Source organism: Alexandromys fortis, unplaced genomic scaffold, assembly GCF_014885135.2.
Source record: "Alexandromys fortis isolate MF-2015 unplaced genomic scaffold, M_Fortis_MF-2015_v1.1 scaffold_183, whole genome shotgun sequence".
NCBI classification, from domain to species: domain Eukaryota; kingdom Metazoa; phylum Chordata; class Mammalia; order Rodentia; family Cricetidae; genus Alexandromys; species Alexandromys fortis.
This window is the reverse complement of record NW_026068079.1, coordinates 2,973,069-2,997,586: the sequence shown is the minus strand read 5'-3', so window position 1 is coordinate 2,997,586 and position 24,518 is coordinate 2,973,069. Positions and strand designations below refer to the sequence as shown.

The window sequence follows — 24,518 nt, the reverse complement described above, 5'->3', positions numbered from 1 at the left end:
ATGGACTTAGGCTAGAATCTTCCCAGTAAGCGCACCTTGGGGTGCTTACACACATCATTAGAAATGGGCTAGTCCAGGTGCGAGAATTAGCCTGTAAGGGCTAGAGTTCATGGGCCAAGCAGTTCTTAAATGAATACAGTTTGTGTGTTGTTATTTCGGGCATGAGCTAGCCAAGCGGCTGGGGTGTTGGGGACGCAGCCCCGCCGCTCCTATTTCAACAGATGGCTGCCCAATGTGAGGATAACTAAATCCACAAAAGCCTGAGAAAGCTTGGTAAAGAATGGAGTGAAGCATATTTTCTTGGTAGCAGAAATTTCTTGGGTCTGCTCCGCTTGCTAGAGGCAAGCAAGCGCTCTCTAAGAGAGGCTTTCTGACTCAGCTTCAGTTGCAAAACCCTGCAGCTCATTAAGAGGTCCTGCCACGAAACACTTAAATGGTGTTGACAAAAAGCTGAACACATGCTTTTCAGTTTTCAGCCGTAGCAGGAAAATGTTGTGTTGTTTTAAAATGTCGGCTTTCTGGGCCATCCTGCCAGGGCAAACTCTGACTGTTTGAGGCAGGAGGGCCGGCTACAGAGAGAGGACTTGAGTGTTATCTGTTGTAGCTCGCTGGCTGGCAGGGACCTTGAAACGCCATAGAATTGTGACTATAAACCTGACTACAGCCTGTATCTCCGCCGTGAGGCTGAAAAGCTAAGGAATGGACTGGATCTACCTGGCAAAGCCACGGCTTTAATCCCACTCATATTGCTCAGTAAATTAAAGACTCATGTCGTCAGAAAAAGAGAGATATACAGTAAAGAGAAATTCAAAGATAAAATGTTGAAATGATTTACAGTGTGTTAAAAATATATGCAAGTTAAAAGTTAAAAGTTCTTAAAAGTAAAAAAAAGGAACAAAGAGAGTAGTTAGGTGTGGTAGTACACACCTTTAATCCCAACACTTGGGAGGCAGAGGGAGATTGACCTCTGTGACTTCAAGGTGTGGTAGCACACGCCTTTAATCCCAGTGCCTAGAAGGCAGAGACAAACAATCTCTGTGAGTTCAAGGTGTAGTAGCAAACACCTTTAATCCCATTGCCTGTGAGGCAGAGACAGGCGGATCTCTGAGAGTTCAAGTAGAGCCTGGTCTACAGAGTTATTCCAGGTCAAAGAGATACAGAGAATATAAAATAAAAGTAAAAGTAAAAGAAATTGAGGTTAAAATAAAGCATACAAAGATGGAAAATACACAGAGAATCTTGATACTGTATGCTATTATGCTCTCTTTGAAGTGTTTGAATGCTGAGGAAGGAGCAACAGATGCTAAAAGATATTTGTTTATAAATGCTGCTGAACTAATCCATCGTAGAGATTTTGATGCCTTGACTTTGAAATTTGGATCTAAGGACATGATGCTTTCGAAAGGAGTTTCCTATTTTGTTTTCACAGAGGATGAGACCCTGTTCATTTCTTCTATTCCGATATGGTATGATGGACCACGCCCTCCTGAACGGTTGCTGTGAATACCTTCAGAAAATTGCTTCGCTCAACTGCCAACTGAGATGAAACTAGCACACAGGTTATACCATGAAAGACCTAATTAACGACGCCCCCATTCAGCAGGAAGCAGTTTGGAGAGAAAAAACTGCGCCCATGTTCCCAAATATTGTTTATAAATGTTCTTTTACATTTAAAGGGGGAGATGATATAGGTATGAATAATTTACATTGATATGGATTTTGCTTTAGTGATTTAAATTTAAGGTTAATTTTGTAATGCATATAGGTTGTTAATGAATAATCATTAATAATAGTTAAGTTTGTAGTCATGTTAGTTAAGATTTTCTAGATGTGCATAGATATATTTTAGATAGGCATTCTTCATATTTTTCAAAGATTATAGAATATGGCATTTTAAATGTTTTAATAACTTAGGACTTTTCATGACAATGAGACACTCTGCTCCTGGCAGCACCAATCTACTTCAAGAGGAAGATGGGCATCGAAGAGGATCCTTATGGAGTTTGATAGCCATTTGGGCAAGAAACTGCTCTTGCCTGGACTATTGCATAAACTGGACACAGAGAACCCGCAGAGAGAGGACTGCTGAACTTGCCTAAAGGTGAGATGATCTTTCGGGGTTCCTGATTCATGAAAGAGTCTGCAAGACATTCTTCAGGACAAGCAGATAGTGACTGCCTTTGAAATTTCCTGCTTTGTGGAAATGTCTGCTGGAAACTATGGGCCTGTAGGCCGAAGATGGATGCCCCAACGGTACAGAGGAACTTTGGGTGACTGTCCAGGCAGTGAGATGTCTCTGTCATTTCTAGAGTTTGAGAGTTTGCTTATTTCTTATTTGCTTAGGTAATATTGTATCTTTCTGGACTCTTTGATGGAGTTAAGAATAGTTAGCTATAGTTATAGTTTTCCTTAGTTATGATATAGATTATTGTAATTTTTACTTGATAACTGTTTTGTTATATGTAATTTTGCTATGTTAAGTTAAAGCCTTCCTTTTTTTTGTTTAAACAGAAAAAGGGGAAATGATGGAGGAAGGTCATTGGTTAATTATAATAAACCAACTGCTTGGCCTCATAGCTTAGAACATAGATGGGAGGAGTAAACAGAATAGAATTCTGGGCGGAAGAGGAAGTGAGGTCAGACTCTGCTCTGCTCCCGGACAGACCCGACAGCTCTGCTCTCTGGAGCAGAGACGCCATGCTCAGCTCTCCCAGGCAACTCCAACCCAGGATGGACGTAGGCTAGAATCTTCCCGGTAAGCGCACCTTGGGGTGCTTACACACATCATTAGAAATGGGCTAGTCCAGGTGCGAGAATTAGCCTGTAAGGGCTAGAGTTCATGGGCCAAGCAGTTCTTAAATGAATACAGTTTGTGTGTTGTTATTTCGGGCATGAGCTAGCCAAGCGGCCGGGGTGTTGGGGACGCAGCCCCGCCGCTTCCTATTTCAACATTCAGGAATGGTTTCTCAGGCACCACCTACCTTTTGTTTATGAGACAGAGTCTCTCGGCCTGCCTCATTGATTAGGCTAGACTTATTGATCCCCGAGGATCTCCCTATCTGTGCCTCCGCAGTAATGGGATTACAAGCATGTGCCACTATACCTGTATTGTGTGTTTGTGTATGTATGCATGTACACACTTGCTTGTGTCTGTCCATCTGTCTGTTTTCAGTCTCCTGGAGAAGGTCAGGACACTTGGAGATGGTTCTCTTTCCACATGTGGGTCCTGTGTATTGAACTTGAGCCCACAGGCATGGCAGCCAGTGCCTTTGCTTGCTGAGCCGCCTCACCAGCCGCCCACTGTGATGTTTGTGTATGTGCTACAGACTGGTGCTTATCATCTGAGCCATCTCCAGGGTCAGGGCTATTAATTCTATCAAACTGTCAAGTGACTAGAACTTTTGCTTTGACCAAACTCTTGACAAAAGAAGCCTCTTGTGACATCATTTCCAAACGCCAGAGAATTTCATCTCCATAAGAGTCAAGTAAAGGAACACCACTGTTGTGCCCATTTTGGACACAAGGTAACCTGGGCTCAGAGCAGCTAAGTTGCCCAGAACCCCTTGTGGAGAAGCAGCTAGTGATTGGAACCTGTGTGGAGAGACTGCTCTGGACTCTACTTTGACCCTGACCTTTGAGGGACATTATGGTCTCTGCTGAAATCCCCTAGATGTCCAGTAACAAAGGCATGCTTCTGCTCCCTGGGGGCTGCATCCTGGGCTGAATTAGTTAGTCCCAGCTTCCAGAACCTTCCCTACTCAGACTCAGGAGTCGAGGAGACTCAGAAAAGCCTAAGACACACCGTATTCAGAAGGGCCTTATCTTTTTGCCCCTGTTCCTGAAGGAAGCATACTTTGGAGAATGCCGGGTGAGCAAGCCTGGGGTCTTCCTGGTCTTGTATCAGGGAGTATGGTGGAGAACTGGTCCTTGTATCCACAGTTGGGCCACCCTATTTAGAGACAGGAGGTCTCCAGGACAGTCCAGCTTCAACAGGCCCAGGCTCCCAGATGATCCTAACTGGCTCGGCCAGCTATTTCCCCATTGCTCCCATAGGCCTATGGCTGAGGCTTGCCTGCTTGGAGCCCTGGCTAGTCCCATAGCTCAGCTCTCAGAGGAGTCCCTACCAGATGCCCCAGTTACGTACTTCAAACCAGCTCCCCTATGCCCAAACTCTGGATGTGGCTATAGCATCCTGAAATCTTTGGGTTTTGCTGTCAGCCCTACAACCTTTTCCAGTCCTCATGGAAGTGACACCCCCTAGATGGCCACCCAGAGCACAAGACCAACTAGATTACAGCTGATTTCTTGCTTTATTCAGATGCCCACACCCACTGCCAGTGTCTTCTGAACCCAGTCTCAGGTTCAAGGTCTGGGAAGGGGCAGGGGAGGTTTTACTAACTTTGAATTCCCCAGCTCTCCCCAGCAACATGTCTTTCCCCTTCACAGACACAAGATGCAGGCCTGGTGGGAAGAGCCAGTCTGGCAGTCTTTAACGAGGAGAGAGGCCCTGGCTAGGGCCCTGCATGCTCTCGCTGGGCTGTGACTGATTCTGGCCGAGGTTCAGGGAGTTGCTGATCTGGTGTGTGACAGCGTCCGGCCTCTGAATCAGGTTCGGGATCCCAGATTCTCCTAAGGAGCAATGAAACTCAAATCCTGTGTGCCCCCAGTCACCTGCCAAGCTACTGAGAGCCATGTTCTTCTGTGGAAGCCTCAAACACTTTCTCCAAGTCCCAGGCTCCAGCAGAGGTCACGACTAAGTAAGAGGACTCTACCAGGAGACTCAAAGGCTGGGACCAGGAAGGCCTTCAAAATCACTTCTCATCGTTTCCTGGTTCAAGATGGGAACCCCATGGCCCATAAAGTGCTCAGCCCCCACTTTTTTACCTCTTAGCATGGGTGACAGGTTCAAGGACCCAGTGGGCATTGGTGGTGCAGAGGGTACCACCTCCTCCCCTATCAGCATCTCTGCCAGGACTTGTGTCTGTGTCCAGTCACTATGGCTCCTGGATGGATGTGGAGGAAGAATGAACCTAGTGTCTCCAGGCCTCCCTCTCCCACTCCAGTACCCCAGGTTTGACCCACCTCTCTCGTGGGGGCTTGGAAGAGCCGGGGCTTGGTGGAGGTGCTGAGGGTGGGGCCCTTGCAGAAAGAGATATGTGACCTGGGGCCTCGGGCCCTAATTCCTGCTGAAAAGACCAAAGCCCATACTGGGTGAGCTCAGGCCTTCATGTCTGGGTACCATTTCCCCAGTGCTGACCTCAGCTATGCCAGCAGCACAGGATACCAAGAACAGAGGCCAGTATGAGAAGTCTGTGACCTACAGCTGGTTCTTGTAATGCCTGTCCCCAGTATTGGGAGCTCCTTGAAGGCAGAGACCAAAACAGAGGTGGGCCCAAAGCTTAGGATGGCTTGGGGAGATGTCCAGAAGGCATGGGTGAATGGATGAAGAAGTGGATGGAGACACGGATGAATATATGTGAATGAAAATATGTGAATAAATGAGCGAGACAGTGCTCTCCTAAAGAAGGCAGGATCGGAGACCAGGCAAGCAGACATTCCACACCCTGGGCAGAGAGAAACCCAGACCGAGACTTCACCCCCACGTCCCAGTCCAGAGCCCTGGAATCACCAGTGTCTCCAGTTCTTCAGACTCACCTTGGTCTTTCTTACCTGTGGCACATGGCACTCCCTCCGTGGGCAGGCCCAGTGGGCCAGGGATACTCGGCACAGAGGACAGAGGTGAAAGCAAGGGCAGAAGGGTGGCAGTGCCTGCAAGAGGGCTGATATGACTATGACATTCCATCTTGTCTTCCACAACCCGGGATGAGCGGGGACTCACACGGCAGGAGGCAGCTGGACCCATGGAGCAGGGGCACATGGAGGCAGAGCCCTGCTGGGGAAGGGCAGGAGCAGAATGGAGGTGCCTGGGAAGAAAAGTGGGGTCTGAGCCTTCAGTTCTCAACCTTGACACCTCTGTATGACCTCACCTGCTCATTCGCAAACAACTCCATGAGGCTGCCAGGCCAAGACCCCACCTCCCAGAAGAGGGGCCCAGTAAATTCATGGTCCAATGATTAGCTGAGGGTGGCACAGGCAGCCAGGAGGTGACAGAGGCAGAAGCCAAAGGCAATGCTCAGAATCAGAAGCCTGACGTGGACTTCATGAGGTCCCCTCTGCCAGTTTCCATGCCCCCCCGCCTTCCAAATGGCTAACTCACCTTTCCAGTTCATGGACCTGCTGGGCCAGGACTCTCTGCTCTGCCCGGGCAAGGTCCCGACTGCTCCGCAGCTGTCTCATTTCCTTCCTGTCAGGGGTCAGCCCAAGTGATGGAGGCAGGACCAGCACCACCAAGGGGAGCAGAGAAACAGGGATGAGTAGGTAGTATCTTAACCAAAGGAGATGAGCAAGACAGGGTAGGGACAGGGTTGGCCCCATCTTGCTTTACCGAAGCCTCTCATTCTCCAGCATAAACTCCTGCAGCATGCCATAGAGGTTCCGCTGGGCCCAGGCCACCCGGGCCCCGTGGATCCCTGGTGCTGTGGAGAAGCAGAGCATTGCTGTGCTGCTACCTACACCCCTCCCGGCCCCCAGGGGGCTCATACCCTTAGTCCTCATTTGATCCAGCTGGGACCGCAAGTGACGATTCTCCTCTTGGAGCTGCAGCAGCTCAGCCGCTCCTTGCTGGGGGGGCTTTGCTCCAGGGGACTGCCAAGGAAGAAACCCAAGGTCCCTGTTTATGACGATACAGGCTGGTACACTGCACAAGAGCTTCCTGGGGGGGGGGATTTGTGGAGCCCAAACTCCAGCCCTTGCTTCAATTGCCAGCTCTGTGTGCTGGCCCAGGCTGCACCTTGTCCTCGCTGGGCCATTATGAAGGGACTCGGAACCAGACTTGATTTCACGCCCAAACTCATTTCTGGCCCAGTCTTAGCTTAGATTGTGATCCCCAAATTAACCAAGTATCAGACCCCATATTAGACCTAACCAGCTCAAATCCTGGATAAATCCTGATAACAACCCACCCAACTTAGTCTTTAGCCCTAGGTTTGCCCAGACTCCTGTGACACAGACCCTTGACTATGACCCTGACATCAATCATGACATCATTCCCAGGATTCCAACCCAAATTCCAACTCTGATCCAGTCCTAGACTTCAACCAGGATGAAGACTCAGGCTCTGGCTGTTGCCCGCCCACCTTGGAACCCTGTGGCCGGGTGGTGACCCTCTGAGCTCGGCTTGCATATCGCAGGGTGCTGAGAGTCTCAGGAAGGCACTGGGCTGACGGAGACACGCAGGCAACCTAGAAAGGACCTCCCCTGAGTGCGTCTGTGGAAGAAACCCTTCCTCAGGGCCCAGCCCCTCTACCAGCTCCCCTTCCATCGGATACCATGAGGGTGATGCCACGGCCCCCGAGTGAGTCTGCCAGCAACTTGGTGAGCTTGCTGTCTCGGAAGGGAATGTGGCTCTGCTTCCTCTGTGGGTCCAACAGCAGGGAGATGCAGTGGCCTGGTGGGAAGAGGGAGACCCAGAGAAATTGCACTGTGTGCCCAAAGTTGTCTGGCTGGACTGCTACGGAGCAGGAAGCTCAGCCAGACCTGTGAAACTGGAGTCTCAACTCATCAATTTTCATGTTAGTGTCCAGCGGCAGACTGAGTTCTCTGGAGGTACAGGTGTGGTGCCCACCCAGTGTCCAACATTCAACAGAGACTCGTGAGATCTCCAACGAATAACTAACTGAAAAGGGACATCACCTGCAGCTCCCACACCACAGGCAAGTATTGAGGCCAGTTCCCTGGGGATCTGGGGCCAGCCATGCAGGTGGTACACAGACCCATTCCTTTCTCCTTACTGTGTCTTCCAAGTGTATATATGTAATGTTGCAGACCTCAGAATGATAACCAGAGGGGCAAGTTAGCCTCACACTTGATACCGGAACGCCAGCCCTCATCTGTAACTACAAGACCCACGGTCTCCCTAGTATAGCAATGGATCCAAAGCAGAGAAGAGACCCAGGAGTCAGGTCTGTAGGCTCCAGTTCTTACCCAGTGCCAATAGACTGCGGTTAATACTATTGGCCTCGAGCATCAGCTGCCCTCGGGATCCTGTTGCTGAAACCTTCTCACTGCCTGCCAGGTCCACGAAGCACAGCTTGCCCCCAACAGGAGGTTCCCCAGGGTCCACAGGGGGTACCTGCTGAGGCTGGTGGAGCAGGGCTTGATGGGAATTTGGAGAAGACTGTCTCCATCAAAAGTCACAAGGTCTTCAGGTTAAAGGACCCCCCCACACACACATCCAGAAAATCCCAGTTGGTTTATACATGCAGAGACAGATCTTTGCTGGTAGCCTTTCCCCAGCCCTCCCCCAGGATGGGCACTCACAGTTGGGCGGCTGACATAGAGCGTGAGCAGGGCATGGCTTCTGCTGGAGGCCTGGTTCAGGGTATGTGAGGAGCTCTGACGGCGGCTGAGACCTGGGGAAGGGGACATCAGGAGCTGTACCAGCTAAGAAGAAGCGGGTGTCAGAGAGGTCCTCAGACAGAGGCACAAAGGACCGGCTTAGGGAGGGAGCACGGACAGGTGAAGGAGCATGTGAGGAGAGAGCAGAAGGCAGAGAAGCACCTCTCCTGCTGCGTGGAAAGGAAGCAATGAAACAGAGCTCCACAGAGAGTAGAATTGCGGGGCCAGGGCCAGTGTTTGTGGCCCCAGGTCTGCCAGAGGAGGGTTCTCAGTAAATGCTCAGATGAGAAACTAAGGCTGGAAGAGTAGGATCTCATAGAGAAGCTAGGCTAAGGGGCGTGGCCATTGCCTTAGGCTCTGCAGGAGTGGAAGGCATGAATCAAGAGGACTGAGCAAGAGGCATGGGCAGGCGATCTGGAGGCAAGGCAACCAGCTTGTGGACACCTTTGCCACATCTTTAAATTGCTGCTTGACTGGTCCTTCTCTGCTGGTGTGGGACAATGGTCTGTAGCCTGTCAATTGTATTTTAAATAAATGCTGATTGGCCAGTAGCCAGGCAGGAAGTACAAGCAGAACAACCACACAGAAAGTAGAGGTGCAGCAATGAGAATTCTGGGAAGAGGGAAACTCTTTTGGCAGTCCTGGCCCAGCCACAAAAGAAACAAGATGTGACTGTCTCGCTAAATAAGGTACTGAGCCATGTGGCTAACATAGAATAATGGGCTAATATAAGTTATAAGAAGCCTGAGCTAATGGGCCAATCAGTTTATAGTTAATGTAGGCCTCTGTGTGATTTCTTTAGGATTGCAGACAGGTAAGAAAGAACTCAGCCAACACTCTGCCACAAGTGTTCTTTCTTAAGTCCCAATTCCAGCAGCCCAGATCCCCAGGGTGCCACAGAGGGAGTTGAAGAATCCTTGCTCACAAAATTTCCGTGAAGCAGCCTACCCATCTGCAGGAGCTCCATCAGGGCCTCCAGACTGACAAACTCCACCACCCGAAGCTGCTCCACATAGAAGCCTCGAGCCTTGCTCCACCTAACAGGCAGAGGCCTCGTAGACCCCAGGCTCAGCAAGTCCCGAACCTGGGAGAGGAGGAAGAAGCAGGTTCCATCCACTCACAGCCCTTTGACAATGGTCCCCCCCCCTTCTGCGTCTTAGCATCCTTGGTCCTTGGAATATATGGCCTTCTTCTATCATTTGCCTGCCTACCTGCTCATTGTAGATCTCCAGATAGGAGGCTCGGAGGGTGAAAGGAAAACCCAGGTGATGCACGCGATCTAATAGCCAGGCGAAGGTCCTCTGCATAATGCCAGTCAGGCTGGGGGGCACGGGCACCCCTTCCCCCTGGGGTCAAAGACAGCAGGAGCTGCAGCAGCATACTAAGGGCCACCCTCTTAGCAGTGCACTGTGCTATAAGCGATACCACGCCCCCCCCCCTGCACAATGTCATTGGAATCTCAGTCAATAGTTTATCAGTGCCACCCCACAGACAAATTAATTTAAAGTTCCAAACTCTGCAAGACCCTGGACTCCTTCCCTTCCTCAAACACCAAGTAAATAAACCAATAGGGCGGGATTTATTTTACCACGCCCCCTTCCGCCCAGTAGTCCCGCCCACAAGCCGACGGGCGGGGGGTGGACGGAGCTCAAACCAGTTACTCACCTGCGGAGGGGGTCCTGTCAGAGTGTAAGTCTTGCCCGATCCTGTCTGGCCAAAAGTGAAGACGGTACAGGAGAAACTGCGGGTAACAAGGGCATGGCTGGCCCCAGGAGGCGGAGATGGGCAGGTGCGGAGACCCATTCATGGTGCAGCCCACGCCTCACTCACCCTTGCAGCGCCAGCTCGCCCAGGCGCTTCACCCCGCATGCTCTGAACACGTCCTCCTGCGTGCACGCCCCATCCAGTACTGCACCGAAGCGGAATGCTATGTCGGGGCCTCCACCTGGGGGCCTCACCTGGAATGAGGATGGCATACCGGCGGGCACTGTGCAGGGCCAGGCACCCGGGAGGGCGGGGCACTCTGAAGGAAGGGTCTTTAGAGTAGACACGACACCCTCGAGGGGACAGACCCTCTGGGATGAGTGAGGCACTGTGTAGGATTAGGGACACTCTGAAATTGGCTGGGTATCTAGGAGGAGTAGGGCATTCTGGGGTGGGAGAGGGCACCCTGGGGAGGCGGGACAATTAAAAGGAAGGCGGGGCACTCCGTAGAGGAGGGGCAATCTGTGGGAAAAAGGATCCTAAGGCTATGTTGCTCCATCTGAGCATCAGGTTGGGGAAGGTTTCTCACCTGCAGAGTCCGGGTCCCTGAACAGTGTAGAGGGCTCTGCTCCCCTCTATGCAGCTCTGCCGTGCTCATGGGACGCACCCTAGTATCCAGGAGAGACCAGACGGTCCATCCGGCTAGTGCTTTTGGTCCCTTCCTGATTCCAGTGCTACCTAGCCCATCCATTCTTACCTGAGCACCACTTGAATGGGGGTTTCTGGTCCTTCTGGGCCCTGCTCCAGGCTCCAGGCTGGGTCTCTGTGGCCACAAAGAGAGTTACCATCCCTGTGCTTCCGTTCTGTTCTCTGGGCGTGCCTCAAGGGCTCCGAAACTTCACATGAATATGCTTACCCGTCAGGAGACCCACGTTCCTCCATGTCCTGTTCTGCACAGGATTCCTTTCCTTTTCAACAGCGGGACTGTCCACACACACCTTACATCCTCCTCCCAATCCCCCACAACCAGTCATCCAGAAAAACTCCAACCTGCTAGCAAGTTAAAGATTTACCCACCCCACCCCATGAAGTGGGAAAGTCCCATGACAGGACTTTCTAACTAGGGGGTTCTGGAGTCTGAGGATCCCTTGCTTTTGGCCAGTCTCTTCTGGTGGAATCCAAAGGACCACCCAGACCATTCTTCTTTGTCACAGAGAGACACAAATCAGCCGTGGGAAGGACTCAACCAAGGCCACAGAGCCAGAGAAAGAACTAGGTTCTTTTGGCACACACCCTCCCTCTCACAATAGCTCAGTCTCCCCCCCCCCCCCCCCACACACACACCACCACTGTGCCAAGCCCAGGAAATAGAGGACCACAGAAAACCTGGCTGGGAGGCCTCTAGGCTGAGCTGACATCAGCTTCCTATCATCTGGTTAAACATTGGTGCACCTGCCTCTGCTAGGCCAGAGCTAATCCAATGCTAGTGCGGCATGTAACCCCATTGGTCTGGCTTAACAGGGCAGCACCGTTAGCAGGGATGTCTATGAGTGTTCTCAGGCTGGGCCATCACTTGCTGGTCACCAGGATGACCCTAGGCCTGATCAGCCCTATGTAGACCTGCCTGTTGCTGCCGAGGACACAGGTGGCGACAGCCAAGGCTTTGGGGTCTGTGGGGAAGCACAGAGGCCTGTAGCTGAGGGTGCATGGAGTGAGAGGCCAGGCCAGGTGCTCCAAGTGGAACACACACTTCAGGAAGGCAGGGAGAGGTGAAGGGATGTGGCAAGGGGAGATGCTTGGGGGGCTGGCGAGGGGTGATCCTCTGCACTCCTCGGAGAACTAGGAAGCCAGTAAGGGTCACAAATAGGGAACTGACCATCAAGTTGCCATTGTTGTTGAGTCAGCAAGAGGACAAGAACATAAGAGTGCACAGGAGGCATCGTGGGCAGCCTGTGTCACAAACTTCCACTCTGGGCTGATGGTAGAGGTGATGGTGGGAAGAGCCAGGCCTTGAGCAAATCAAAAGCAAATGGTAGATGGGGTATGTAAAGAGGAATAAGTAAATATAACTGAAGACCTAGTCCCTCGCTACCCATCCCCACCGCAGGTACACTTAAGTATGGGCTTGTGTCATGGTGCAAGTATGGCTGTCAGAGGACAATCTTAGGTGTAGATCTCGCTGTCCATTAAGGAGAGGGCAGATAGATGTAGCTAAGTTGGCAGAGTACTTGCCTAGAATGGATGAAGCCCAAAGTATCTAATACCACAAAAAACTAGGCACATGCACATAATTCCAACACTCAGGAAGGAGATGCAGACATCAGAAGTTCAAGGTCATCTTAGGTTCATAGAAAGTTCACTGGCAGTCTGGAATCCATGAGAACCTGTGTAATGGTTAGTCTTGATTGTCAGCTTGACAGGATCTGGTGTTATTTAAAATACAAACTGAGCACTCATTGAGGAATTCTTTTGATCTGACTGTTTGGGGTGGGAAGACACACTCTAAATATGGATAGCACTTTCTGGTAGCAGCCCCAAAAAAAAAGGACATGGGAGAAAGAAACTTAGCTTTTTGCCTGCTTACCCTCACTTTGCAAGCAAGTTCATCTGCCTTGTTGCTGCCTCTGCTGAAGCATTCTTTTGCAGATATTAGAACCAGCTTGTTCAGGCTTCAGCACAGAGGAGAAATAGACAAGCCCACGGTCATAGATGGTTGCATGCATCAGGGTTCTCTAGTGGAACAGAAATGATTGGAGGAATGTGTGTGTGTGTGTGTGTGTGTGTGTGTGTGTGTGTTAAAGAGGGGTAGATTGGCTTACAAGACACAGTCTGGTACTCTAGCAGTCTTTGGTGTGGGAAGTCCTTCTATATATGTATTGCTTTTATTGGTTAATGAATAAAGAAACCATTTGGCCTGTGATAGGGTAGAATAGAGCTAGGCAGGAAACTAAACTGAATGCTGGGAGAAAGTAGGTAGAGTTTGTGAGACGTCATGTAGCTGCCGGAGGAGAAAGACGTGAGCTGTCAGCTGGAACCTTGCCTGTAGGCCGCAAACCTCATGATAAAATATAAAATAATAGAAATAGGTTAATTTAAAATATAAGTGCTAGCTTGAAATATGTATAAACTAATAGGCCAAGGAGTGATTTAATTAGTACAGTTTCTGTGTGGTTATTTCAAGTCTGGGTGGTCGGAAACCAATGAGCAGCCTCCGACAACAAGGCTGAGACACAGTAGATGCTCACTGCATGAGGCTGGAAGTCTCAGCACTCCAATTGTCTGCCACTGCAGGCCTGGAGGGATGCTGCACATGAACGGGGTGAATGAGCTTTGCCAGCAAGACTGCAAGGCAAATAGCCAAAAGAAATATGTTTTTCCTTAGGAAAGCTGTGTCTATGCTGCCACTGGAATGTGCCCCCCACATTAAGAGGCTTATTCCTTCTTCCCATCTGTGGGCTGGAAGCCTGGGTTAAATAAGGAGGAGGAAGCAAGTTGAACTCGAGTCTCTGCCTCCTGACTGTGGGATGTCCTTTTCTACATGTGTGGTTTTGTTGGTTAATGAATAAAGCTGTTTTGGCCAATGGCTTAGCAGAGTAAAGCCAGATAGGAGATCCGAACAGAGATAGAGAGAGTGGGAGGAGTCAAAGGGGCACCATGTAGCTGCTGAAGGAGAAAAATGCCAGAACCTTACCAACAGGCCACAGCCTGATGATGATACACAGATTAACAGAAATGGGTTAATTAAGATGTAAAAGCTAGCTAGGAATACTCCTAGCTATTGGCCACACAGTGTTGTAATTAATGTAGTTTCTGTGTGATTATTTGGATCTTCACAGCTGGGAAATGAACGTGCAGTCTCCTTTTACAGATGTGATGTGACCATGCATCTCAGTTTCCTCTGTTGTCACTTTCCATGGTGACTGTGCGTCCTCACACTGTGAGCCAAAATAAACCCTTCCTGAAGTGTGTTGTAGTCACAGTGTAACCAACCAAGAGGTTAAAAACTAATCATGAAAGAACATCTAAAGCTATTTTTTCAAGTTTTACCCTCATCATGATTTTTGTTCTGTTTTTGGAGAATTCTACTTTCTGTCTCTTGAAGTATCAAGAACCATTTTTGCATCCAAAAGAGTTGAAAATATGTTATCTCTTTGAGATCATGATTCTGAACACTGAGCTTTCTTTTTAATTTCATTGACCATTAGTGTCAGGACATGACAGGTCACAAAATACTTTTGTCACATTGACACATTTAGAAAAAGTGAATTAAAAAAATAATGTTCTGGAAAAGAGAGGTTTTCTAACCTGAATTCCCCTCCCCCTTTTGTTTAAAATAATTTCAGACTAGCCATGGTGGTGTAGACCTTTAATCCTGGCACTCAGAAAGCAGAGGGAAGCAGATCTCTGTGACTTAGATAGCCAGCTATGGCTACATAATGAAACCCTGTCTAAAAATAAAATTGTTTGAATTTATATCAAATCATATTATTAAAGTGTTATTAATTATATATATGATATTGCTAAACATAATTATGGTTTTAAAAACCTGTTTAAATAACTCATCTGAGCCAGGAAGATGCCTTGTGAGCGAAGGGACTTGAGGCTAAGACTGAAGACTGAGTTTAATGCTTGGGACCCTTAAGATGGAAAGAGAGAACAGACTCTCACAAGCTGTCTTTTCTCTGACTACACAGAACATGACAAACACGCACACACAAATAAATAAACATAAAACGTTAAAAAAAAAGGAAAGCAGACAAAACCAATCATCCGTTTCCAGCTCAGGAAGCTGGAAAGACAGCAGAGTCAGCTGAGGAAAAGAAGGAAGGAAATGGCGTGGCTAAGACCAGGGGTTAATAAAATGCATAGCTGGGACACAGCACAAAATACCAACAAAGACAAAAGTTGTCTTTTAAAAAAGTAATAATAATGAGGGGGCTGGAGAGATGACTGAGCAGGTAGAAGTTAGTCTTTGCTCTCACAGAGGACCACTGTTCAGGTTCTCAGCACTGCAGTTTTAGAACGATCCACTGGCCTCCGTTTAGACGAGCCCAGTTTGTTATTAAGTAAGGCTGCAGTGAGGAGTCAGGCCAACCAGGGTCTTGTCTTCTCTCTGCCAGGATCAGGGAGTGAGGACAGTGAGGCTGGGCCACTTCCTCCTCTTCTTCAGATGCCATCTTGATGAAAAGGCAGACATTGGCTTTTGAATGAGACCATTAACTCGTATAAATACTAAACTAATTAATACAGAGAGAAGATCCCCCCCCAAAAAATTCCAGCATCAGAAACAAAAAGTGGACTTCCAAGGAGGTCCATCCATCCAGGTCTAGTAAGGTGAGCATCCAAACTGCCTAGGCTCCCATAAAAAAATAATACAATAATAATAATACAATAATATACTATAATGTAAATGCCAAGTTTGACTATGTGTATTAACAGAGGATAAATTTCCTTCTATTCATTTAAAAAAAATAAATAAAGTCATATTCGCAGCATAAAAAAAAGCGGACCTCACTATGGATATTATAGACATTAAAAAATAAGATGCTTCTATCAATGTCTTTATTCTAATAAATCTGAAACTGGCCCCATCACTCACTTGGTAAAACGGTTAGGAAAGATGGGTACATGTCTGTGTGATTGTGAATCTCTTGATTTGTGGATTTGCAATTGAAAACCTCCCTACAAGGGAAACTCTTGATCCAGGGGTCCTCACTGGGGAATCTTACAAACACAGAAGAAGCAGTAAAGTCAGTTTGCACAAACTCAGCCCTGGAGCCAAAGGGTACACTTTCAAGTCTTTCTCCTTCCTTCCTTCCTCCCTTCCTCCCTTCCTCCCTTCCTTCCTTTTCTTTCTTGATGACTTAGTCCATGATATCCAATCCTTACAATGACATCAGACAAAAAGAAAATGTCAGGTATTAACTCTAATGAATACAAATATTAAAATCCCAAAGAATTATCATCAGTCAAACACAGCAAAATATAAAATACAATGCTTGAAAATCAACTAGTGTAGTTTAACACAGCTCAAGAAAAATGCCAAACGTTATTCCAATAAATACTGAAAACAACTATAAAATTTAACGATTTTTCACAAGTTAAAAAATATAAAAGCTCTGAGCAATGAGGAAGCATAAGATGGATACTCCTTAATTGAAAATAAGATTATCTATGAAAAATCTATGTTTAACATATTATTTAGTGGTTAAAAGAACTCTTTCTTCCATGATCATGACACAAATTAGTAAAGTTGTCCCTTAGTGTCCTTGGGAGGTTGGTTTCAGGGCACTCTCTCATACCAAAACCATGGACACTCAAATTCCTTACATAAAATGCCCAGGTGGGACTTGCGAGCTGGCTCAGCAGGAAAGAGTGTTGACTATGCAAAGCAGGAAGACATGAGTTCAAATTTCCAGCACAAGTGTGAAGAAAATCTGGGTATGGCTATGTTCAGCTATAACCCCAATGCTAGGGACTGAGAGGGAGGGTTGCTGAGGCATGCTGGTGGCCAGCCTAGCTCCAGACTGTGAGAGACCCTGTCGCAGAGGAATAAAGTGAGAAACAGGAAACCTGCTGGCTTCCTCTGGTCTCTACTTACTATAGGCATAGATACTCTCAAATGTGTACACAGATGTGATACGGCACACTTCTGTGCCACACACATACTTACAAAATAAACAAATAGAATGCATAGTATTTGCACATAGTCCATGTAGTGTAGGTGATCTCTAGGTTCCTTATTCTGTCTACACAAAGCAAGTACTGTGCGTGTAGCTGCTACAATGCATTTGGGAACTTATTTAGGGACTAACAGGGAAAGCTGTACATGTTCTCCACAGAGGAGCCCCTTGTAAGCTTGCCTTCATTCTGATGAGCTGTTTGGATCTGTAGATGCAGAACGTACAGCTGCAAAGTTGAACAGTACAATAACCCCAGAAAGAGAAAAGTGGATGTTACAACTGGGAAGGAAGAAGTAAAGTTAGTAAAGCATCGTTTTCCACAGATGTGTGTGGGCAGGAAACTCAGAAGGTGCTCCAAACCAGTCTCCAAACACAGTCAATACCTGCACCTTATACCATGTGAAAGCTTGAGTCTGACCCCCGAAGGTTCACGTGTCCATGCTCCTGTCTCAGTGTGGCCATGAGAGGGCAGTAAGGCTCCTAGGAGAGTGGAAGAAAAGTGGGGGAAAGCTAGGTGCTGGGTCGCTGCCCTGGAAGAGATTGGTGTAGTTATTGTGAGTCCTCCTGTTAGTTCGCTAGAGAGGGCGATGGTACAGTGAACCCAGCCTCTCCCATGATCTGGATTCCTGTTCTGTCATGTGATCTCTCCCTCCCTCTGCTCACTTCTACCATGATGCCACCTGCCATTACCTGATGTCGGGGGTCAGGGGAGTCACCTGAAGTAAGCCAATGCGTACGGCAGTCCTTTGAACCTCCAAAGTTGTGGCATAAGTAAATATAATTTTAAAAACTTAAAGATTGTTTAATCACGTATTTGTGTGTATGTGTTGTGTACGCAGTGTGTGGCTATATGAACATGAGTATGCAGATATGTACATCTGTGTGTGCAGAAGCCAGAGCAGGATGTCAGGTACCCTCATCAGTGTCTTCATTGCTGCCTTGAAGGAGGTTTCTTATTGAACTGGAAGGTCATGTCAATCAGGATCCTCCTTTCGCCTCCCAGTTCTGGGGTCACAGACAAGTGCAGCATGATTTTTACATGAGTGCCGGGGGGTTGAATTTATGTCCTCACACTTGCAGAGAAAATGTCTCGTCCACTGAGCCCTCCCTCTGTCTCCATTATCTCCCCACACTACGTCCAGTCCCAGGAAGTTCATTACAGTGATAGAAAATAGATGAACACATGTATTATGTGTTAATTGCATATAAAATCTATAATCAAAAGTTAAAATGTCAACATTTATAAAAGTACCAAAATCAACCCCTTAGAGTCAGGTTTTGGGCGTGCACATCTATAATCTTAGGACTCCTGTGGCTAACGCAGGAGAGCCGAGAGTCTGAGGTACACCTGGGCTACATCATAAGTTCTACTTCTTAAAGACAAAACTGATGGAAGATCTGCAGAAGTGCCATGTTTACGATGGTAAAGGATGCCATTCAGAGGTAGTTGAGAAGATATGGACCACATTTCCTGCCAGCTAATATAATGAAGACTCAAGTCCATCGTGATCAGTGTTCCAGCAGGGACTTAAGAAGGAAAACTGGCAAACTGATGCTGAGGTCACATGACAATGCGAAGGGCGGCAGTCTCCAGCATAGTATAAAGAAGAGTAAACTGGAGGGTGAATACCACCACATGCCGTGACGATGTAAGTCAGGCCTGAGGCACAGGCCTCTAATCCCAACCACTGGACAGGCCGAGGTTGGAGAATCACAAGTCTGAAGTTAGTCTGGGTAACCTAGTGAGACCCTGTCTCAAAATATAAAGAGGATTGTGGTTATAGTTCAGTGGTGGAGTGCTTGCTTAATAGTTGAAAGGCTCTAAGTTCAACCTCAGTGCCACCGTGAAACAGAACAATAACACTGTTACAGAATATTATTTTAAGATATGTTACATTTGCTTATGCTGTGGAACATTTCTTTAATGATGCAAAGATGTGCTGCATTCTTTTGTTACATTTGTTTAATTCTGTGAAGCTGTGTTACTGTGCCTGTCTAAAACACCTGATTGGTCCAATAAACAGTTGAATGGCCAATATCCAGGCAGGAGAAAGGATAGGCAGGGCTAGAAGGCAGAGAGAATAAATAGAAGAAGAAATCTGGGAAGAGGAAAAGGATCGAAAAGGATCAAGGAACGAGGAAAGGAAGAGAGAAGGACTCCAGGGACCCAGCTACACAGCCAGACATGAAATAAGAAAGAAAGAAGAGATATATAGAAGCAGGAAAATGTATGACCCCAGAGGCAAAAGTAGACAGGATAAGTTAAGAAAACCTAGCTAGAAACAAGCCAAGCTAAGGCCGGCCATTCATAAGAATAAGACTCACATGATTTATTGGGAATTGGGTGGCGAACCCCCAAAAGAGCCAAAAGAGTAAGAAACAACCAACAGCAATAAATAGCACACCTGAGTGTAAAGTCACACTTATTCATTGTGGTGTTGGTGCAAGGATGGATGAGTGGAAGAAGAGCCCCAGGCAGGATCTGGTTTATGACAAAGGAACTGATTAATTTGGGAGAAAATGTCCTCTTCAGCATATTGGGAGGATTTGTTGGCTGTCCTGTGCTCGGACAGTCCACACATTAATGTGAAGTGCATTAGAACCAAGTTTACAGGAAAACCTAGATAGTGTCTTCATAGAGAATGTCTTCTGATTTTGGGAGTACGCAAAAATTCAAACGGTTCATACACACAAACACACACATGCACACCCCACCAAAAAATAGTGATGCATTGGGCATATTGAAATGAAATGAGTGTGTGTGTGTGTACATTGCATATGCAGCCCTTCTGCAGGCCAAAAAATAACCTAAGAGCTCAATTTAGAACTGGAAAGAAATGCCAGGCATGGTGGCACATGGCTTTGATCCCAACTCTCAGGAAATAGAAGTAGGAGTATCTCTGTGAGTTCAAGACCAACCTGATTTATATAGCAAGTTCTAGACCAGTCAGGGCTATATGCTGAGATCTCCTTCTAAAAGAAAAGAAAAAAGAGAAGAAAAGTGGTTAGAACTGGCACTAAAATTGTGACCAATATTGCTTAAGAGATGATCCCCAACCCACCAAAGGAAGGGAATGAAAACTGTGGTAAGATGCCATGGTACACGCCTCAGAATGAACATAGACCTGCATGTCATGATGTGTGGCATGTTCACATGTTACAGGTCAGGGTGGAAACGTCACTGTGTTTAGTGCTTCTGCTTCGTGGTATGCAGTAATGCTAAACATATTCATACCCCACTATTCCACTCAATCTGTGCCAACTAAAAAATGCACACATCCACCAACAAATGTTGCCAAAAACATTCTAGTAGCTTTAGAGTTACATTAGTCATCATTTCCATTACCCACGCTTCTCCTTCAGTTTTGTGCCTTCATCAGCACCATCTCCATAATCCATCACCTCCAATATCTTCATCAGCAGTGGTCTGATGGTCATCTAGTCACTCACACCATCACCCTCCCAATGTCCCCACCAGCACCATCCTTTGCAGCCCATTCTTATTCATCAAAAGAACTGATGCAAGCCCTCTCATCCTGGTGGCCTGTGACTGCGGGGCTCACTGCCCATCCCAGCTAGGTCTGGCTCTGCCTTTGCTCCCTCAATGGAGTGCGAGGTATTCTGAGTGGTGACTGGTCCTCACAGGGCACAGCCCCAGACCTCACTAGAGGGCGGCAGAGCACAGTGCTAGCATGGCCTTGGGGCTGACTACAAAGACGCTTTGTCAGCTGAGTCCTGTGCAGTCTTTACCTCAGCATGTACACTGAGGAGAAATGGACACTCAAGGTGGCTCTTTGAGTGTGTGACAGGACAAATTTAAGCAACCTGGGGTTTCTCCGCCCACATCCCCACCCCCTATAACTCTAACACTGCTCCCCTGGAAAAATCCCATGATGGTTCCCTTGGTATCTGAGTAAATTCTAAACTGTCTAGCCTGAGACCTGATATCATTTGGCTATCTCACCTACTGGCTATTCCTGTGTCCCAGCCTCCGAAGCTTGTCCCCATGTTGCCACCTTGGCCAAGAACTCTACCTCCCTCCTGGTTGGTGATGGCCGTGCCCTGCAAGTCTTCCCGCGGAGAGCTCCTGTCACTCATCAGACTGTGTTAGAGGCCATCCTTGGAGCTTCAGTCCCTGTGACTTGGGGCAGGGGACACTGATGATGAACAGGAACATGGCCTCTGAGCCGATATGGGACCAGAATCAGGGACTGTGGGTAGAGGAAAGGAAGGAGCCAGAAAGGAGGCAAGAGGGCTGGTTAGGAGAGCTGGAGGTCCTGCCTCCCTCCACAACCCTTCTTCCCTCCCTGCCACCGTCCCCCCAACCACAAACCCTCAGCTTCATGATGTAAGGATTCATTTTGGGACTCATTTATCATAGAGATCATCAGCTCCTGCTACAGAATGCTCTCAAATATTCCCAGAGATGGGTGACATTCTCTGCTGGGGCCAGCTGGCCTCTCAACCCAATCATCTGCAGAGGGAGGAGGTCAGGCTCTGCTTGGTTTAGGGACCCTGTGTATCAGTGCTCTTGGTTAGTCCTGGTCCTTCCGTGTGGTGGACTCAGGGAACAGAAGTGGTGTGGTCTAGGGCTCCCTCTGCTGCTGCCCAGAGTTTCCCCTTCACACTGCTGGCGTTTCAGTGCTCACGCCAAGCAAGACAAAGCAGAACCATGCAGGGCCTGCTGGTAGAGGTTCCCACTTGCTGTGATTGCTCATAAAAAGGTGTTGGTTATATGACTCACTTCACAATGCCTTCCGGAGCAGGACACAAGTGAGTGTGGCCACATTTTTAAGATGGAAAATCGAAGAAGGTGCTGGCTGGGGTGGTGTGAAAAACCCAAAGACCTCAAGCGGAGGTCGGCACCCTGGCCAATCTCCTCCCTAGGGGACCGTAGCAGATGTGTCAGGCTCCCACTGGACAACGGTCTGGGGGAATCAGGGTTCACTTCCACTACCCTAAACAAGTTTTGCCAACCCCGACTGCTTGGTGGAGGGATGAACGTCTGGCAAAGAAATGGTGACACCCTGAAGCCAGTGTTTGGTAGTGATGAGCCCCTCTAGATGGTGGGGGAGTCAAAGACTCACCAGGAAGAGTGTCCCTGGCATTAACTTTCCTCTCAGAACGAAGACACTCCTGGGCAAAGATGCTGAACAGTATGCTGGACCATTCTTGCTCAAGGATACCTCTGTGTCTGGAAACTTCTGTTTTGGAGGATGAGAATTCAGAGTCAAGGGTGCTTTTCTATTTTCTGTGAATTAACTGAAATAGCCACTGAATAACTTGTTCAACATCTAAGTGGTAGAGCGGGGACCAGAACTCATGTTCTGCCCCTGCTCTCTGCAGACTTCCCCCAAGGCTGTCCTTGGATACCCAAAGTTTACCTTATAGACAAGCCCTGGATCCCTGCGGAGGTCAGATGGGGGCTCGCAGGAGTAGGCTCTCTCCTTCCGCCGTATGGGCTCGGGGATCAAATCCAGCTCTTCTTGGTTTGGCGGCAGGCACCTTCACCCACTGAACCATCACACTGGCTCCCTTCCTCATGTACCCAGGTTGGCTTCAAGGTCACTATGTATTGAAAGATGGCACTGAACTCTCGATCCTCCTGCCTCTATGCCTCAAATGTCGGGATGGCAGACCTGTCCTACCATGTCAGGTTTTAAGTGGTACTAGGTTTAACCCTTCAAACATGCCAGGTGAGCACTGTGATGACCAAGCTACTCCCCCAGTCCTGTGTCTGTGTTTGATCCACCCTTCCTTCTGCTGAGGCTGTTCTTCCTCATGAGCCTTCTCCCAGGGTGATGGATTCCCTTCACTCCTTTCCAGCTCGGGATTAACTATGAACCTTTTCCTACGCTGGGCAGAATTCTGCACAGGCCCAGCCTTGAGAGCCATTGGGATCCTGGAAGTCTCTTCTAACCATGTCCCTCTTCCTGCTTGGTAGAGGTGATGGGGAGGTGGTTATTGTGTTGGCTTGAATGTTAACTCTATGCACACGATACGCAGGGCCACAGGTTCATAATAATTATCCATGATGTCTCTGTGAGCACAGAATGGTTGCCAAAGAGAGACCATTCGCTCTTGCACGTCTACAGGGGAGTCAAATGTCTGCTTCCTGGAACTCAGACCTCTTCCGTGGGCCTTTCGAGACTAGTGGGAAACTGACTGGATGCTCGTGCAGTGTCTGCTAAGACACTGGCTAGAACTGAGTACCATGGGACAACAAGAGCTAGAGGATCCAGGAAGGCTTCCTGGAAGAGGCAGCACTGGCTAGTCTGAAAACATGAAGAGAAGGATGACATCAGGAGAAAGGAAGAAAGCATGTCAGGTTAGTGGCCTAGCGTGTGCAAAATACCAGAGGTGGCCGGAATAGAGTGAACTGCTGCTCAGGAAATGGTATGCATATGAGTGGGGGACCGAGTTCCTGGAGTCAGATTTCCGGGAAGTCTAGGGCACCTACCCGACTACAACCTGTTTCTCTTCACTCTTCCGGGTGGGGAAGTCCAGCCTCTGCTTTTCCAGGGGTCTGAGCCCCCATACCAACATACGGGAACCTAGGACTGTCTAGGAACAATCATACCCTGTGCTGGGCCTCTCAGGGTGCCTTCTTCTCCCAGCACCTTATTAAATGCAAATCCCTCCACTCACTTGTGTGGTGCCTGCCTGAGGCCGGTCTTCTGCACACTGCTTCCTTTCTGAGGCACTGAGCACTTCCTGCCCTAAGGCAAGGCTGCCCCACCCTCCATGAGGTGACACTTTAAGCTCCCCTGCATCCTACACTCACCTCTTGTCTCCATCTCTTCCCAGCATCTGCCACACAGTTCACATGCACTTTTGTCTATTGTTCATCTTTGCCCTAACAGGACAGGGTCAGAGTCTTAGTTCCAGGGACCAAGGCCCGGGACAGGGCTAACACAGAGTAGGCATTCTGGAATGATCCTGGCTGTCAGTGGTGATGCTGCACCCCGCCCCCCCGCCCCGGGCACATCCTGTGTGTGAGACTGGGGAGCAAAAGGTTGCTCCACTTCCCTTGAAGGTCCTCCAGCTCTACATGTCCCCCAAAGTCAGAGAGCACAGCCCCACTGTGGCGCTCTAGGTCCACCCAGGCCACTACAGTGTTGAAGGTCCCTCGCAGGGCTGTGTGACATGGAGGAAGATGGAACTTGTCATCCTTCACAAGGTGTGTGCCTTGGACAACATCCTTTTCAGTGTGTTCATTATTTCCTGAAGTCCCACCAGGGGCCAGGTTTGCAGTCATTGTGCAGACAGCACAACTGCAGTGGTTGACATGCTGACGGCATCTAAGGTCTGCTTGGGGCTTCAGGCCACAGAACAGCCTGGCTGCAGTGTTGGAAGGGGTGAAGGGCAGGGTGAGGCACATGGTGTAGATCAAATGCTCCTCGGAGTTTTTGTGCTTGTGAATCACCTGGGATCATGTGGGGGGGATGCATATGTGTGTGGGGTGCATATGTATGGGGATGCATATGTGTGTGTGGGTGCATATATGTGTGGGGGTGCATATATGTGTGTGGGGTGCATATGTGTGTTGGTGCATATGTGTGGGGGTGCATATATGTGTGGGGGGTACATATGTGTGGGTGCATATATGGGGGTGCATATGTGTGTGTGGGGTGCATATGTGTGAGGGGTGCATATGTGGGGTGCATATGTGTG

At 48.4% G+C, this 24,518-nt stretch overlaps 1 protein-coding gene across 10 annotated transcripts; it reads right to left on the bottom strand.

Moving 5' to 3' along the window:
• Nucleotides 1–4,303: 4,303 nt before the first annotated feature.
• Nucleotides 4,304–11,273, bottom strand: Kif12 (kinesin family member 12). 10 transcript variants are annotated; one of them, XM_050121841.1, is made up of 19 exons: nt 11,078–11,232; nt 10,919–10,984; nt 10,751–10,829; nt 10,288–10,415; nt 10,123–10,198; nt 9,669–9,803; nt 9,406–9,541; nt 8,380–8,471; nt 8,044–8,200; nt 7,389–7,507; nt 7,197–7,301; nt 6,603–6,705; nt 6,446–6,536; nt 6,218–6,304; nt 5,840–5,924; nt 5,671–5,769; nt 5,083–5,183; nt 4,885–5,003; nt 4,304–4,629 (listed from the first exon to the last, which is right to left on the bottom strand). In XM_050121841.1, the coding sequence occupies exons 1-19, from the start codon at nt 11,101–11,103 to the stop codon at nt 4,490–4,492; spliced, it is 1,944 nt and encodes a 647-aa protein (XP_049977798.1). In that variant the 5' UTR covers nt 11,104–11,232; the 3' UTR covers nt 4,304–4,489. The 10 variants fall into 10 exon arrangements, 6 of the variants coding, with proteins under 6 accessions (XP_049977798.1, XP_049977797.1, XP_049977794.1 ...); XM_050121840.1 differs by having other exon boundaries at nt 5,083–5,186; nt 11,078–11,224; XM_050121837.1 differs by having other exon boundaries at nt 6,446–6,705; nt 11,078–11,237.
• Nucleotides 11,274–24,518: the final 13,245 nt, after the last annotated feature.